Source organism: Neophocaena asiaeorientalis, unplaced genomic scaffold, assembly GCF_003031525.2.
Source record: "Neophocaena asiaeorientalis asiaeorientalis breed wild unplaced genomic scaffold, Neophocaena_asiaeorientalis_V1.1 scaffold497, whole genome shotgun sequence".
NCBI classification, from domain to species: Eukaryota; Metazoa; Chordata; class Mammalia; order Artiodactyla; family Phocoenidae; genus Neophocaena; species Neophocaena asiaeorientalis.
In genome coordinates, this window is record NW_020174568.1 from 1,186,550 (window position 1) to 1,200,019 (window position 13,470).

The following is a 13,470-nucleotide window of genomic DNA, read 5'->3' on the forward strand; positions in this document are numbered from 1 at the left end:
GGGGCACGAACCCGTGCCCCCTGCATAGGCAGGCGGACTCTCAACCACTGCGCCACCAGGGAAGCCCTAAAAACTTATTAAAAAATTTTTTTTTGGCTGCGTTTGGTCTTTATTGCTGCGCACGGGCTTTCTCTAGTTTCAGCGAGTGGGGGCTACTCTTCATTGCGGTGCGTGGGCTTCTCATTGCGGTGGCTTCTCTTTGTGGAGCCTGGGCTCTGGGCGCGCAGGCTCAGTAGTTGTGGCGCACGGGCTTAGTTGCTCTGCAGCATGTGGGATCTTCCCGGACCAGGGCTCGAACCCTTGTCCCCTGCATTGGCAGGCAGATTCTTAACCACTGCGCCATCAGGGAATTCCCTGCTGGAGGCTTTAGCATCCAGTCTTTCATTCAGCAAATACAGGACAGTCATAATATAAAGTTGGGTTATGCAAATTGAAACAATGCATTTTAAATTTGGCCTCACTCTTTTGTGTGCAAAACTTAAAAATAATTATTTAAAATTTATGTTTTTCAAAACTTAGAACACTGAAAAATAATCTCTATGCTGATGCACTGACTGAATTGTACATTGTTTATTCTTTTCCCACCTGTGGTGCACACAGGACTTGGTATCTTCGGTCAGTTTTTTGTGAACTGTGCTGTTTATAGGCGTTGAAATGGCTTATTTGAGTGACTATTGTGTTATCGTTGTTATAACTTAAAATCTTTTTGTAAAATATTCTGTAACACTCTTACAATGTTCACTAAATAGCGGTCCTAAGAGCTGTTCAGAAATACCTTTGGTACAGAAATTAAACGTGATAAGTCATTATAAGGGTTGGAAAAAAATTGCCAAGATGAATTGTAATTTTGGAGAGTACCCTTTAATACACAGAGACGAAACAGAGAACTAACAACCATTAAAGCTGAATGTGCTGTGTAATGGGTGTAGATACACATCCTCTTAGGATGCACCCTTCCTGTTTTACACTCAGATTCATCTCGGACTATGCGAGATCTTCAGATAGGCATCCCTTGCATAAAACACCTAAGTGTACTGTATGTGTAAGTGCTTAGTATGAGCTGGCACTGTGCTCAGCATTGGGGATACGGTATTTGATTTGTCTACAAGAGTTGTTCATTCATGGACTCTTAGGTAGCGAATGTATTAGGCGCTGGATTACGCACTCCCCTCCCCCAAGTAATCTAGCCTACATTTTTTGGGTAACATTAATTGTGATATAATTCACCCATTTTAAAATGTACAACTCAGTGGGTTTTTGTATATTTAGCACAGTCAGTTTTAGAACATTTGCATCATCCCAAAAAGAAGCCCTGTTAACCTCTAGCAGTCACCACCCTTCCCCATCTCCACCTGTCTTCTCTAGGCCCGGAATAACCAATGATGTGCTTTGTCTCTGTAGATTTGCCTATTCTGACATTTCATATAAACAAATAATAATGTGTGGTCCTTTGTGTCTGTCTTCTTTTACTTAGTAAGTTTTTGAGGTATATCCACATTGTAGCATTTATCTGTATTTCGTTCCTTTTTATGGCCGAATAATATTCCAGTGTATGAACATACCACATTTTGTTTACCCGTTCATCTGTTGATGGTCATTTGGGTTGTTTCTTCTTCTTGGCTATTATGAATAATACTGCTGTGTTAGCCTAAATCATTTGACACGAACAGAATGGACTGTCTTCTTGTGCTTCAGTCATTAAGAAATAATGATTTTTTTCATTTGTATTAATTTTTAAATTTTACGTAAGGAAAATTCACTCTTCCCTGTGTGTGTGTTTTGTGTGCGTTCTTACACATGCCTGGATTCTTGTAATCCCTACCACAGGCAGGCAGTGTACAGAACCGTTCCAACAGCCCAAAGAATTCCTTCCTGCTGTCCCTTTCGGTTCAGATCCTCCCCCACTCGGAACCTCTGGTGACTGCTGGTCTGTTTTCTGTTTCTACGTTTTTGCCTTTTCCAGACTAGCATGAATGGAATCATGCTTTGTGTAACCTTTGATACTAGCTTTTTACACTCGCTCATTATGCTCAGAAGCCTAATGCCCTTGAGATTTGGCCCAGTTACTGTGTGTAGTGTTAGTGTGTTTCCTTCTGTCACTGGGTGCTCTTCCCTTGTGAGGACGCACCACAGTTCATTCCTTATTGTTTCTGCAGGGAAAACGGGTTTCTAAATAGATCGAATCAGTTGATACTGTGTTGTACAAGTCCAGTCTATCCTTGCTAATTTTTTTCTGCTCGTTCTGTTGATTATTGAGAGGAGTGTTGCTGAGCATGTTTGTTTTTCTCCTCTCAGTTTTTGCTTCACGTACTTCGTTAGGGAGTGTTCCCTCTGCTTCTGTTTTCTGGAACACAGTGTAGGAATTGGTAATATTTCTTTCTTAAATGTTTGATAGAATTTACTACTGAAACCGTCTGGGCCTAGTACTTATTTTTTTTTGGAAGGCCATTAATTGATGGTACATTTTCTTTAAGAAATGTAGGCCCATTCATATGATCTATTTCTTATGTCAGTTTTGGTAGGTTGTGTCTTTTGAGGAATTGGTTGGTCCATTTCCTCTACATTATCAAATTTGTGGGCATAACAGTGTTTGTGAAGTGTGTGAAGTTCATTGAAATTTATTACCCGTTTAATGTCCATGGATCAGTGTTGATAGCTCCTGTTTCATTTCTGATATTAGTAACTTATGTCATCTATTTTGTTTTCTTGGTGAGCTTGACTAGAGGTTTATCAAATTTTATTGACCTTTTCAAAGAATCCATTTTTTATCTTGTTAATTTTTCTCTGTTTTATTGATTTCTGCTCTGCTTTTCATTATTTCTTTAGTTCTTTGTGCCTTCCGTTTATACTGCTCTTCTTTCTCTAGTTTTTTAAGGTGAAAGTTTATCGATTTTAGATCTTCTTTTTAATGTATGCATTTAGTGCTACAAAGTTCCCCTTCCTTGCTTTTGTTGGCATTCCACAAATTTTGGTAAGCTGTAGTTTCACTTCTATTTAGTTCTTAGTATTTTTAATGTGTCCAGAGACTTTGACATGTGTATTAAAAATGTGTTGTTTAATCTCCAGATATTTGGAGACTTTTTTTCAGCTATATTTCTGTTAGTGATTTCTAGTTTAATTCCACTATGGACTGAGAATATACTTTGTATGGTTTCTGTTCTCTTGAACTTGCTGAAGTTTGTTTTATGGCCTAGAATGTGGTCTTTCTTCATAAATGTTCACGCGTGCTTGAGAGGAACATGTATACTGCTGCAGTTGGATGGAGCATTCTGTAAATTTTTTTATTTCTGTTATTGTATTTTTCAGTTGTGAAGTCCCATTTGATTCTCTTTTGTGCTTTATATTTTTTTGCCTGACACCTATCTTTTCATTTGTCTTAAGAGTATTTGTCCTTTTTTGGAACATGGTTAGAACAGCTTTTCAAAGTTTTTCTGATCATTCAGCACACGGATCATTTCATGACATTCCCCACCCTCGGCCAAGGAGAGTTGACTTTTCTTGGACCCTTTTCCATCTGTGCCATCGGCAGCTGCAGTTTTGGACAGCTCTGTTACCCTGCCTGGGATGTGGGTTAGTGGGTGGGGGCAGGAAAAATTTCCCACAGGGTTCTCACCAAGATTACTCCTCAGGTCTTGAGAGTCTTTTTTGTTCTTTTTTCTTTCTCTTTTTCCTAAGTAAAAAACAGAAGTTTACTATAAATACATCTTCTAATGAGATGGCTCTTAGGAGGGGGGAAGTTTGTGGTGTCTTGATTGAAAGTGAATTTGGTAAGGCCAGAATTTCAGATGGTCACTTTGCCTGTCTCTCCAGTAGTCTTTACACCTGGGGACCATCTACCATAGTGAGGGGCTTTCTTTTTCTGTAAAACTGGGGGACAGTCAGAGAAAATCTCAAATCTCTTGCCACCATCCAGCAGTTCTGGCCAGAAACCCTCTTCCTCCAGGTTCAGTACTTTCTTGTTGTGACACCCGCTGTAGGCAGGTAGGAAGCAGGTCAGGAAAGGGGCCCAGGCACGACCTCGTCGGCTCAGCCTAGTCCATTTCCGGAACCCATGGTTGCCGCAGGGGTTTGGGAGGAGGTTGTGTCCAGGAGGCAGGGACTGCCCTCATTGGCTGGGGGCAGGCAGCTGTGGATGATGGGCCATGTGGCCTGGAGGTGCCCCCACGCCCCAGCAGTGTGCACGGGGGCACGTGGCTCAGGCCAGCGCCTCCTTGGGTTCCGGCTGTGGTGCGGGGACCCCGACGGGCTGGCCCGTGGAGGCGAAGTTGTCCGTGGTCTCATCACCAGGCCTGGCTGCCACCTGCATCTCAGCCATTGCTCCTCACCAGTGGGCCATGTATAAATATATACATATATATATATATTTTTTTTTGGCTGTGTTGGGTCTTTATTGCTGCGCACGGGCTTTCTCTAGTTGCAGTGAGCAGGGGCTACTCTTCCTTGTGGTGCGCGGGCTTCTCATTGCGGTGGCTTGCGGAGCACAGGCTCTAGGCGCTAGGGCTTCAGTAGTTGTGGCATGTGGGCTCAGTAGTCGTGGCATGTGGGCTCAGCAGTTGTGTCTCACGGGCTCCAGAGCACAGGCTCAGTAGTTGTGGTGCATGTGCTTAGTTGCTCCGTGGCACGTGGGATCTTCCCAGACCAGGGCTCTAACCCGTGTCCCCTGCATTGGCAGGTGGATTCTTAACCACTGCGCCACCAGGGAAGTCCCATGTCTTGAGATTTTTAATCCTTCTGCTTTCATCCACTTTTCAGAGGCTTCTTCTAGTCGCTTTATCTGTTTCAGTCCAATTCAGCTGTAGGTGCTGGGAGAGGTAGGATGAAAGGTGGAATGGGAGAGAGAAAAGTGTGCTTATTCCATTTTGTCCAGAACTCCAAGTCCTCAATTTCTTTTAAAATAGGGTATGTGATCCTTTTTGTCAATCAGTACTTAATGTCATAGTTATTTGTTACTTCCTCTTTGCAGAAATCCCAGAATGAGGACATAACTAGCACGGCTGACAGTGTGTGTACAGATGGCAGTAAAGTGACTCTACCATTTTTGTGTAAATCTGAAGAACCAGAGTTTACTACCAAATGTATTAGTTCACCACCTATTTCTTCTGAAACTGTCGATAAACCTGTGGATTTATGTACTAGAAAGGAAAATGATGCAGATTCTACAAGCCAAGGTACAATTTGATACATGTTTATAAAAACCTTCTGGCATGCATTACTACATAGGTACACCTGTGAATTTGAGACGATAAGACTTTTTTTTTTTTTTTTTTTTTTTTGTGGTACGCGGGCCTCTCACTGTTGTGGCCTCTCCCGTTGCGGAGCACAGGCTCCGGACGCGCAGGCTCAGCGGCCATGGCTCACGGGCCCAGCCGCTCCGCGGCATGTGGGATCTTCCCGGACCGGGGCACGAACTCGCGTCCCCTGCATCGGCAGGCGGACTCCCAACCACTGCGCCACCAGGGAAGCCCCCAATAAGACTTTTAAATGCAGATCCAGAAACTCTTAAAACAAAATTTGAGATTTATAAAGGGGCATGAAATATTTCGCTTTCATGAGCTTATTTTTTACAATTGAGAATACAAAAAGTCTTTAGATATTTCCTGAAATCCTGCCTTTGAATGAATATTTTAGATTATATTAGATTGTGTAAAGCAGAAACTGTATAGCTCTCTATCTGATTTAGTATAGATCTACATCTGATTTTTAAAAAATGATTTTGGGTATGCTTTTGGTATATTCTTCACTGAGAATAGTACCTGAAAATGTGATAACAATGAAGAAGCTCAGAACTTGGATGTCTTTTATAAGTTTTCTTCAGAGAGATAACCAGATTATAAATGTTGCACACCCCATCCCACCCCATCCCTCTCAGTAGTACAGCAGGTCCTACCCCCATTCTCTTTGGGTCCTGAGTAAAGCTTTGATGTTCAACATGTATTAAATGAAATATTAAATTGCTCTTTTCCTTTTGCCAGTGGAAAGCAAAACAGTTTCATTTGGATTTGGAAGTAGCACAGGGCTGTCATTTGCAGACTTGGCTTCCAGTAATTCTGGGGATTTTGCTTTTGGGTCCAAAGGTAAGATCAGGAGGAGCGGTTTTAATGATTGTATTACAGAAATATGCACACCTGGGGGGAGCAAGCCCTTTGTCACTCACCTGGCCATTTGTTTCCCCAGCCCTGCCCTCCAGCTGTCTAGTGTTGTAATAAAGGAAGGGCTTCTGTTTTATTGTTATTTTTGCTATTATTAATATAACCATAAGAATTTTCTCGTCATTCATTGTAACTCATGGTGCTAGTCTTCCCCATCCTGAAATGCAGAACCGTCACTCCAGTTTTGGAATAACCTTGGGATTGGCACATTGTTCTGTTAGTTATACTTTTGATTTACTAATATTTCAAGATTTGTGCATCAGTAATTTTTAAGGAGATGATTTTGCAGTTTTTTATTTTTGCAATATCCTTGATTGTGCTTTTTAATACAAGGATGGTGCTCATTTATAACTGGTGAGCTTTCCCACCTTTTCCAGTGATTTTTTTCTAGTTTTGGTCCATTTGGGTATCATTTGTAGAAAATAATCCTTTTCCTTGTTTCAGAAGCTTGAAAAAATTAGCATATTTTCTCATTCTTAAGGTAGCTTTCATGTATCTGATTATAGCACCACCTAAATTGAACAAGGTGCTTGAATTGTCGAATAAATTTTATTGAAGATACATACTTACATGATTAATCTAATTCAGAATTCCCTCTCACATATTTTTACTTGTTTCACTAACACTGGGTTTAGCCAATCAGCAAAAAAAAAAAAAAAAAAACAGTTCCTGTCATTTATGGAAACACATATAAAACTTTTAGAAATTACCTTCAGATGCTACGTTATGTTGGAATTCATAGCTTCAGTGATGTCAGGTTGCTTTATTTTTAATTTATTAATAAGTAGCCTGAAGTCACAGGGTCATAGGTCAACAGATACAACAGTGTATAGTGGGTATAATTATCCACAAATAAAAAGCCAAATAAAAATTGATGTGTTAGGTTGCTTGATACTTGGTATACCTTTTTCAAAGTACTCCATCAGTACTGTACAATAAAGTGTGAGGTAGGCAAGACTCATGCCACGTGGGAGGCTCGCCCTGAGTATTATTTGCTGACGTTCACTCCTTTTTCCATGAGATTATTTACCAAGCTCTTTTTTAAACTACATTTCTTGTTTTGTTCTTAGATCTCACAGGAATTTGTGCTTTGTCTTTTCAAAGAAGTAGCTTTTGGTTTTATCAGTTCTTTTGTTTATGTTTTTTATTTATCTTCAGATTTTGTCATTACTTTCCTTTAAATCATCATTGGTTTTCTTGCGTGTTGAATGCCTGCTTTATTTAATTTAGATTGTGCTAGTAAGCACAGAATAGCATTTTGAAACTAAATTCCCCTGGAATCAATTTCATAGCTTTTCATGGGGAATTTTCACACTACTGTAAGTTTTTTTAATATTTTAGAATTTCATCTTGCCTTCCTTGATTAAGAGCTTGTGGGATTTAATTTTTTTTTTAAGGTAATCAGTTTCACCAGAATGTTTTTTTGTTTTTTAAACTTATTTCTGGCATTGTGTGGACCTTTTTGATCTTAAACTTTTTGTTTTGGTTGGTTTTAAGCTACGAGGAGTCTTTTTTTTTTTTAATCCTTTCCTCCTTTTCTGTTATGTGTTATTTCTGTGGTGATTACTTTTTCTTCATCTGTTCATTTTATTTTTGTTTCACGTTTTCTTTTGTTCCTTTTTTTTCCTGTCTTCTGAAAGTCCTCTTCACAGGCAGGTCTGTCAGTCACTCCCTGTCTTTTGTGTAATATTTCATATGGAAACTAAGAGAACGCAAGGAACACATGTTTATCTGCTGCTCCCCTTTGTCCGTGATTTGACGTTTTATCTTATTTCCTTGAGATTCTGTAATGTTTTCATTAAACCCGGACTCAGAGTGGAAGCTTCCTAGGTACTATTATCTAGAACACAGTTGTTGTTAAGTTGATATTACTGACGTGCACATCTTTATACTCTTACTGTAAAAAGTTCTTTCTCCTGTCCCTTTAGAACAGTGGTTTTCAACTCTTGGCTTCATATTAGAATTTCTTGGGAGCTTTTTAAAGAAAAAAGAAACACCTGATAGTTATGTTGGGCTCTCTGGGCCTGCGGCCCAGGCATTGGTATTTTATAGAAGCTGTTGGTGTGATTTTAATATGCACCCAGTGTTAAGAACCATTGCTTCAGAGGAATTTTGAGACTTTCTGCCATACCTCTCAGGGTATTGGGGTAATTTAAAATTTTTTTCTGCTTGGGAGTTCCTTGAGCCCTACGCCTGTGTATCATGTAGATCTGTGGTTACTGTCCTCAGGAAGCCCCCCACACAACCTGAGATTGTGCTCTTCTTGTTTCAGAGCATTCTTTTGCTGTATCTTCTTAAGAATTTTTTTCTTTTTTCTTTTTTCCTGTTTTTTTCTCCCCATTAAACCTCACTTAGGAGTTACTGCTTTAGACACTCATTTTGTTCTTTCTTCGGGGTGCTGTTTTTAACTGATCCGTGACATTTTTGCCTTCTCCTGAGTTTTTGCATCAGATGTAGGTTTAGAGAGCAGTGATTTTGTCAGCAAGTGATGAAGAGTTGAGAGGTTTCTTTCCTCTAAGATAGTGGGGAATGTATTAGCAGCCTGGGTCCTCACATTCGAGATGGGGATGAAGAAGCTTTTAGTTTTCACCTTCTCCCAGTGAGGGGGAGTAAAAGTCTTTGTTCCTCTGCGTGGGAGTGGGAAGCCTTTTCACCCCTTAACTAAGTTAAGCCTAGTATTGCTTGAAGACAGTGGGGGTCAGCTTCTCCCAAGGCTGCCAGTGCCACCTGGCCAAGAAGTTTAAGCTCCAGCTCTCTAGTTACCTTAGGAGGAAGTTGAGGTAGAGAAGTTATAAACATGTTTAGTCTGCTTCAGCTAATATGGAAGTAGCAGATTTGGCTTCTTTGAGAACATTTTTAGGTTCAAAAGTTATATTTTTCATGTGATAGAATGTTTTATGAAATGAACTACCTTTGGAGCTGAGCTGGGTTTTCAGAGTTTCAAAGTATGTACTTTTAATTAAGAACCTGCTTCATTACTGAAAGTTCTTCTGTAGTTCAGTATCATGAAGACCTAAGGCTCAGACGATCCTAGACCCTATCTGTATATCCAGGCATAAATGTTACTAAAAGTCCTGTGTACTCACCACATGAGTTTAATATGCCAGAATAGTACAAGTTTAAACATTTTCATTAGAAGTATGTTACATCATTGGAAATTAGATTCATTCATAAAGTAATCTAACTGGGATTAAGAGCTTATTAAAATAGATACCACTGTTTATAAGTATCCTAATTTATTCATCAGATAAAAATTTCCAGTGGGCAAATACTGGAGCAGCTGTGTTCGGAGCACAGTCAACCAGTAAAGTTGGCGAAGATGAAGATGGTAGTGATGAAGAGGTAGTTCATAATGAAGATATCCATTTTGAACCAATAGTGTCATTACCAGAGGTAAATATTAAAGAGTGAAAACCTTACTAATAACTTCACATTTTAAGTTTAAAACTTGACATGGGCTTGATTTGTAGGGCTGGCCTTGTTTGCATTTCTTTCAGAACATTGACCGTTTCAAATGGAAGCTCTTTATTAGAAGTTCAGCCTTTAAGTTCAAATAGTCTTTTTTTTTTTTTTTTTTTTTTTTTTTTTTGCGGTACGCGGGCCTCTCACTGCTGTGACCTCTCCCGTTGCGGAGCACAGGCTCCGGACGCGCAGGCTCAGCAGCCATGGCTTACGGGGCCCAGCTGCTCTGCGGCATGTGGGATCCTCCCGGACCGGGGCACGAACCCGTGTCCCCTGCATCGGCAGGCGGACTCTCAACCACTGCACCACCAGGGAAGCCCTCAAATAGTCTTTTTAAAGAAATTTACATACAAATGTTATTTGGTAAATTCTATATGAAATCCTTGGGAAGAACTTAATTTTTTCATGTTTGTTTTCAGTAACGTAATTCTAGGGGCAAAAGAAAAAAACCCAACCAACATCTAATCTCATATTTGCCACAGTCCTTTCAATAAAAAGTAAATTGTACTTTTTCTGGACAAGAATGTTGTTTTAGGCAAATTACTTTTATCAGTTTCAACCTCAATCAGTAGATAATATTTAAGAACAAGCATTTTTTTGAAACCTCTCTTGTAAAAGAATGTATTTAGTTTCCAAAATGAGGAAGAATGTTACATAAGGGGAAAATGTGTAATGACAGATTTTTCCTGCCTCATCCAAATCAGATGTATTTGTAACCCTAGGATGTTAACTGTTTTCAAATTCTGTTCATGCCAGTGTCTTAAGGAATTTGGATCTTGGAATTTGTTACGGAATATTTTATAAGCAGCATCTTAGAGATAATTTCATGTCCTGTCACAGGTAGAAGTAAAATCTGGAGAAGAAGATGAAGAAATTGTATTTAAAGAGAGAGCCAAACTTTACAGGTGGGATCGAGAGGCCAGTCAGTGGAAGGAGCGTGGGGTTGGAGACATGAAGATCCTCTGGCACAAGATGAAGAATTACTACCGGGTCCTGATGAGAAGAGACCAGGTGCTCAAAGTGTGTGCAAACCATGTCATCACCAAAACAATGGAACTGAAACCCTTGAATGTTTCCAACAATGCTTTAGTTTGGACTGCCTCAGATTATGCTGGTGAGCTCTACACTCAAATGCTACTTTCCGGTTTGGGGATTTTTCTAAAATTGGTAACAAAACAATTTATAACAGTTATTATAACACAAAGGTCACTGTGTTGTTTGTTGTTTAATAGATGGAGAAGCCAAAGTGGAACAGCTTGCAGTGAGATTTAAAACTAAAGAAATGGCTGATGGTTTTAAGAAAAAATTTGAAGAATGTCAACAGAATTTATTGAAACCCCAGGAAGAACTGAGAGCAAAGGAGACAAATCCTGTGGTGTTTTTTGATGTTTGCGCAGATGATGAGCCTCTGGGACGTATAACCATGGAATTATTTTCAAACATTGTTCCTCAAACTGCTGAGAACTTCAGAGCACTGTGCACTGGAGAGAAGGGCTTTGGTTTCAAGAACTCCATTTTTCACAGAGTGATTCCAGATTTTGTTTGCCAAGTAAGTCTTAAGTGTACATCACAATGGGTGTCTAGAAAAGTGCAGCACACCAACTTGGGGAATTTGGGTGTTTCTCCTTACTTATGATTTTCTTTAGACTTCTTTAGCATTTCCACAGCCCCACCTTCTGTCCCCACAAGAACTTTCAGCCTAAAACGGTTCATATTTTTAATGCCTTGAACCTGCTGGAAATCAAGGGTGGGAAAAAGATCTTTTCATTGTTTGTCTTCTTTCACAAGTGGGTGTTTCTTAGTTTTCAGACTGCATTCTCAAAGAATCTGGGTGTTGAGGACCTACCCTTTAGTGGTTAGTTCTGTATGTATTTGTAACATTTTATTTGGGATTCCTGTTAATTGAAATCTTTTTTCAGGGGGGAGATATCACCAAACACGATGGAACAGGAGGACGGTCTATTTATGGAGATAAATTTGAAGATGAAAATTTTGATGTGAAACATACCAGACCTGGCTTACTATCCATGGCCAATCGAGGCCAGGATACCAATAATTCTCAATTTTTCATAACACTGAAAAAAGCAGAGCATTTGGACTTTAAGCATGTAGTATTTGGGTTTGTTAAAGATGGCATGGATACTGTGAAAAAGATTGAATCCTTTGGTTCTCCTGAAGGGTCTGTTAGTCGAAGAATTGTCATCACAGAATGTGGACAGATATAAAATCATTGTTTTTCATAGTAGATTTTACCTGTATAAACAGTTGAATTGAAGCCTAGCTGTTATGACAACATGGTAATTATGTTCAGCTTTTGAAAATGGACATTTCCAATGTATAAATATAAAATTGCAGCTTATAGCTGTTGTCACTTTTTAATGTGTTATAATTGACCTTGCATGGTGTGAAATAAAAGTTTAAACACTGGTGTATTTCAGGTGTACTTGTGTTTATGTACTCCTGACATATTTGTATTAAAATGGAGTAATACTAATCTTGTTAAAAGCAATAGACCTTCTCAAACTATTGAAGAAATATGATATATGCAATTTTAGTTTCTTCTAAGATATTAGACTTCCTGCATGGATATACTTACTGTTTGGATAAAGGGACCATGACTTGGATAGTTTTTATTTCAGATTTGGAATATATTTGGTAATTTTCACTATTGGTGTGCTCATTTATGAATAAAGATTCACTTGTGAGTGGGTAGAGCCAGAGGGTAGAGACTTAACCAAAGTGCTCTTCTATAAATTCTTGCACCTCCTGTATAGCTAACAGAGTACCTTCTTTCCTTAAAATGTTACGTAGCTTCCTGTGCTCTTCCCAAGGTATTAAATTAATTTTTACATTTTAAGTAAGTTGAGTATTTAGACTTTTTAAAAAACCTGTCATCTGTTTCTACTACCTCAAACTGCATTTGGTTCTGATAGAACTTGAATTTTTCCTTGCAGTTATTGTGATAAAGTATGAGTATTTTAAAAAGGTCTATACCATGTTCTTTGGTTAAAGATTTGGTTTATACTAGATTGTTGCAGTACCTTTTTCTGGTGAATTTTGTAGCAAAAATAAAGTGACAATTGTTAACAGCCATGACATTTAAAATATTCATTACTTGTGCATCTAGTTGTTTTTTCATTCTGGAGCCAAAGTAAGGAGATAAAGATCCGTAAACTTAAACTGCCACCTAATTTCCAGAGCTCCCAAGGAGAGGACTGTTTTCCAGTTGGGTATCCACTGAAAACTTACTTGGAAATGACGTCAAAAGTTCGACAGAAAAAGGGGGCACGTTCTCATCAGCTTACTCGTGTGGCACCACAGAGCACCCCGGGAGGGCACGTTTTGCGTATTCCAACCACTGCCGGCGGTGCCTTCTGCCCTCCGGGGTTCTTTCCAGCGGAGCCGCCTCATTTCGGGTAGTGAGGCTGTGGGGCTGTCGCGCCATTTGGGGTTTGCATACAGGCAGTCCTGGGACAGCACCTGCTGACCGCCTGTAGTGCGGGGGTCATGTGGGGTCCGTGTGCCGGGAGCGGCGGACGGCCCCGACCCTCCGAGTGTGGGGGTGTTTGCGTGTGTGTGTATGCGGGGGGCGGGGAGTGGGTGGGTGGATGCATGCGGGTCCCCGCGCGCGGCTGCCTGGCGGGGACACTGGTGCCTGTCACGTTTCCGGGCACCTCCCGAGGGATTCCAGGCTGCGGGAGGCACTCGGAGGCGCCCTGAAGATTACAACTGTGGACTCACAAGCTTGGTAACGAATGCTTTGGCCGAAACCGACTTCTCCAAGATTAGTGTCTCACAGCTGCTTCCGATGGGTTCGAGCGCTTATGAGACGGACCCGCGCGGGCTGCCCCTCGGCGCG

The 13,470-nt window shown here is 40.2% G+C and overlaps 1 protein-coding gene across 2 annotated transcripts in view; it reads left to right on the forward strand.

Annotated features, from left to right (window-relative positions):
• LOC112408377 (E3 SUMO-protein ligase RanBP2-like) overlaps positions 1-12,718 on the forward strand; it is a 56,242-nt gene extending 43,524 nt beyond the window's left edge. For both annotated transcript variants that reach the window (XM_024757973.1, XM_024757972.1), the window contains 6 exons: positions 4,964-5,168; positions 5,973-6,074; positions 9,397-9,542; positions 10,452-10,725; positions 10,844-11,160; positions 11,531-12,718. In XM_024757973.1, coding sequence (XP_024613741.1) covers positions 4,964-5,168; positions 5,973-6,074; positions 9,397-9,542; positions 10,452-10,725; positions 10,844-11,160; positions 11,531-11,836 — 1,350 coding nt within the window. In that variant the 3' untranslated portion in view covers positions 11,837-12,718. The remainder of the gene's footprint in view (positions 1-4,963; positions 5,169-5,972; positions 6,075-9,396; positions 9,543-10,451; positions 10,726-10,843; positions 11,161-11,530) is intronic.
• Positions 12,719-13,470: the final 752 nt, after the last annotated feature.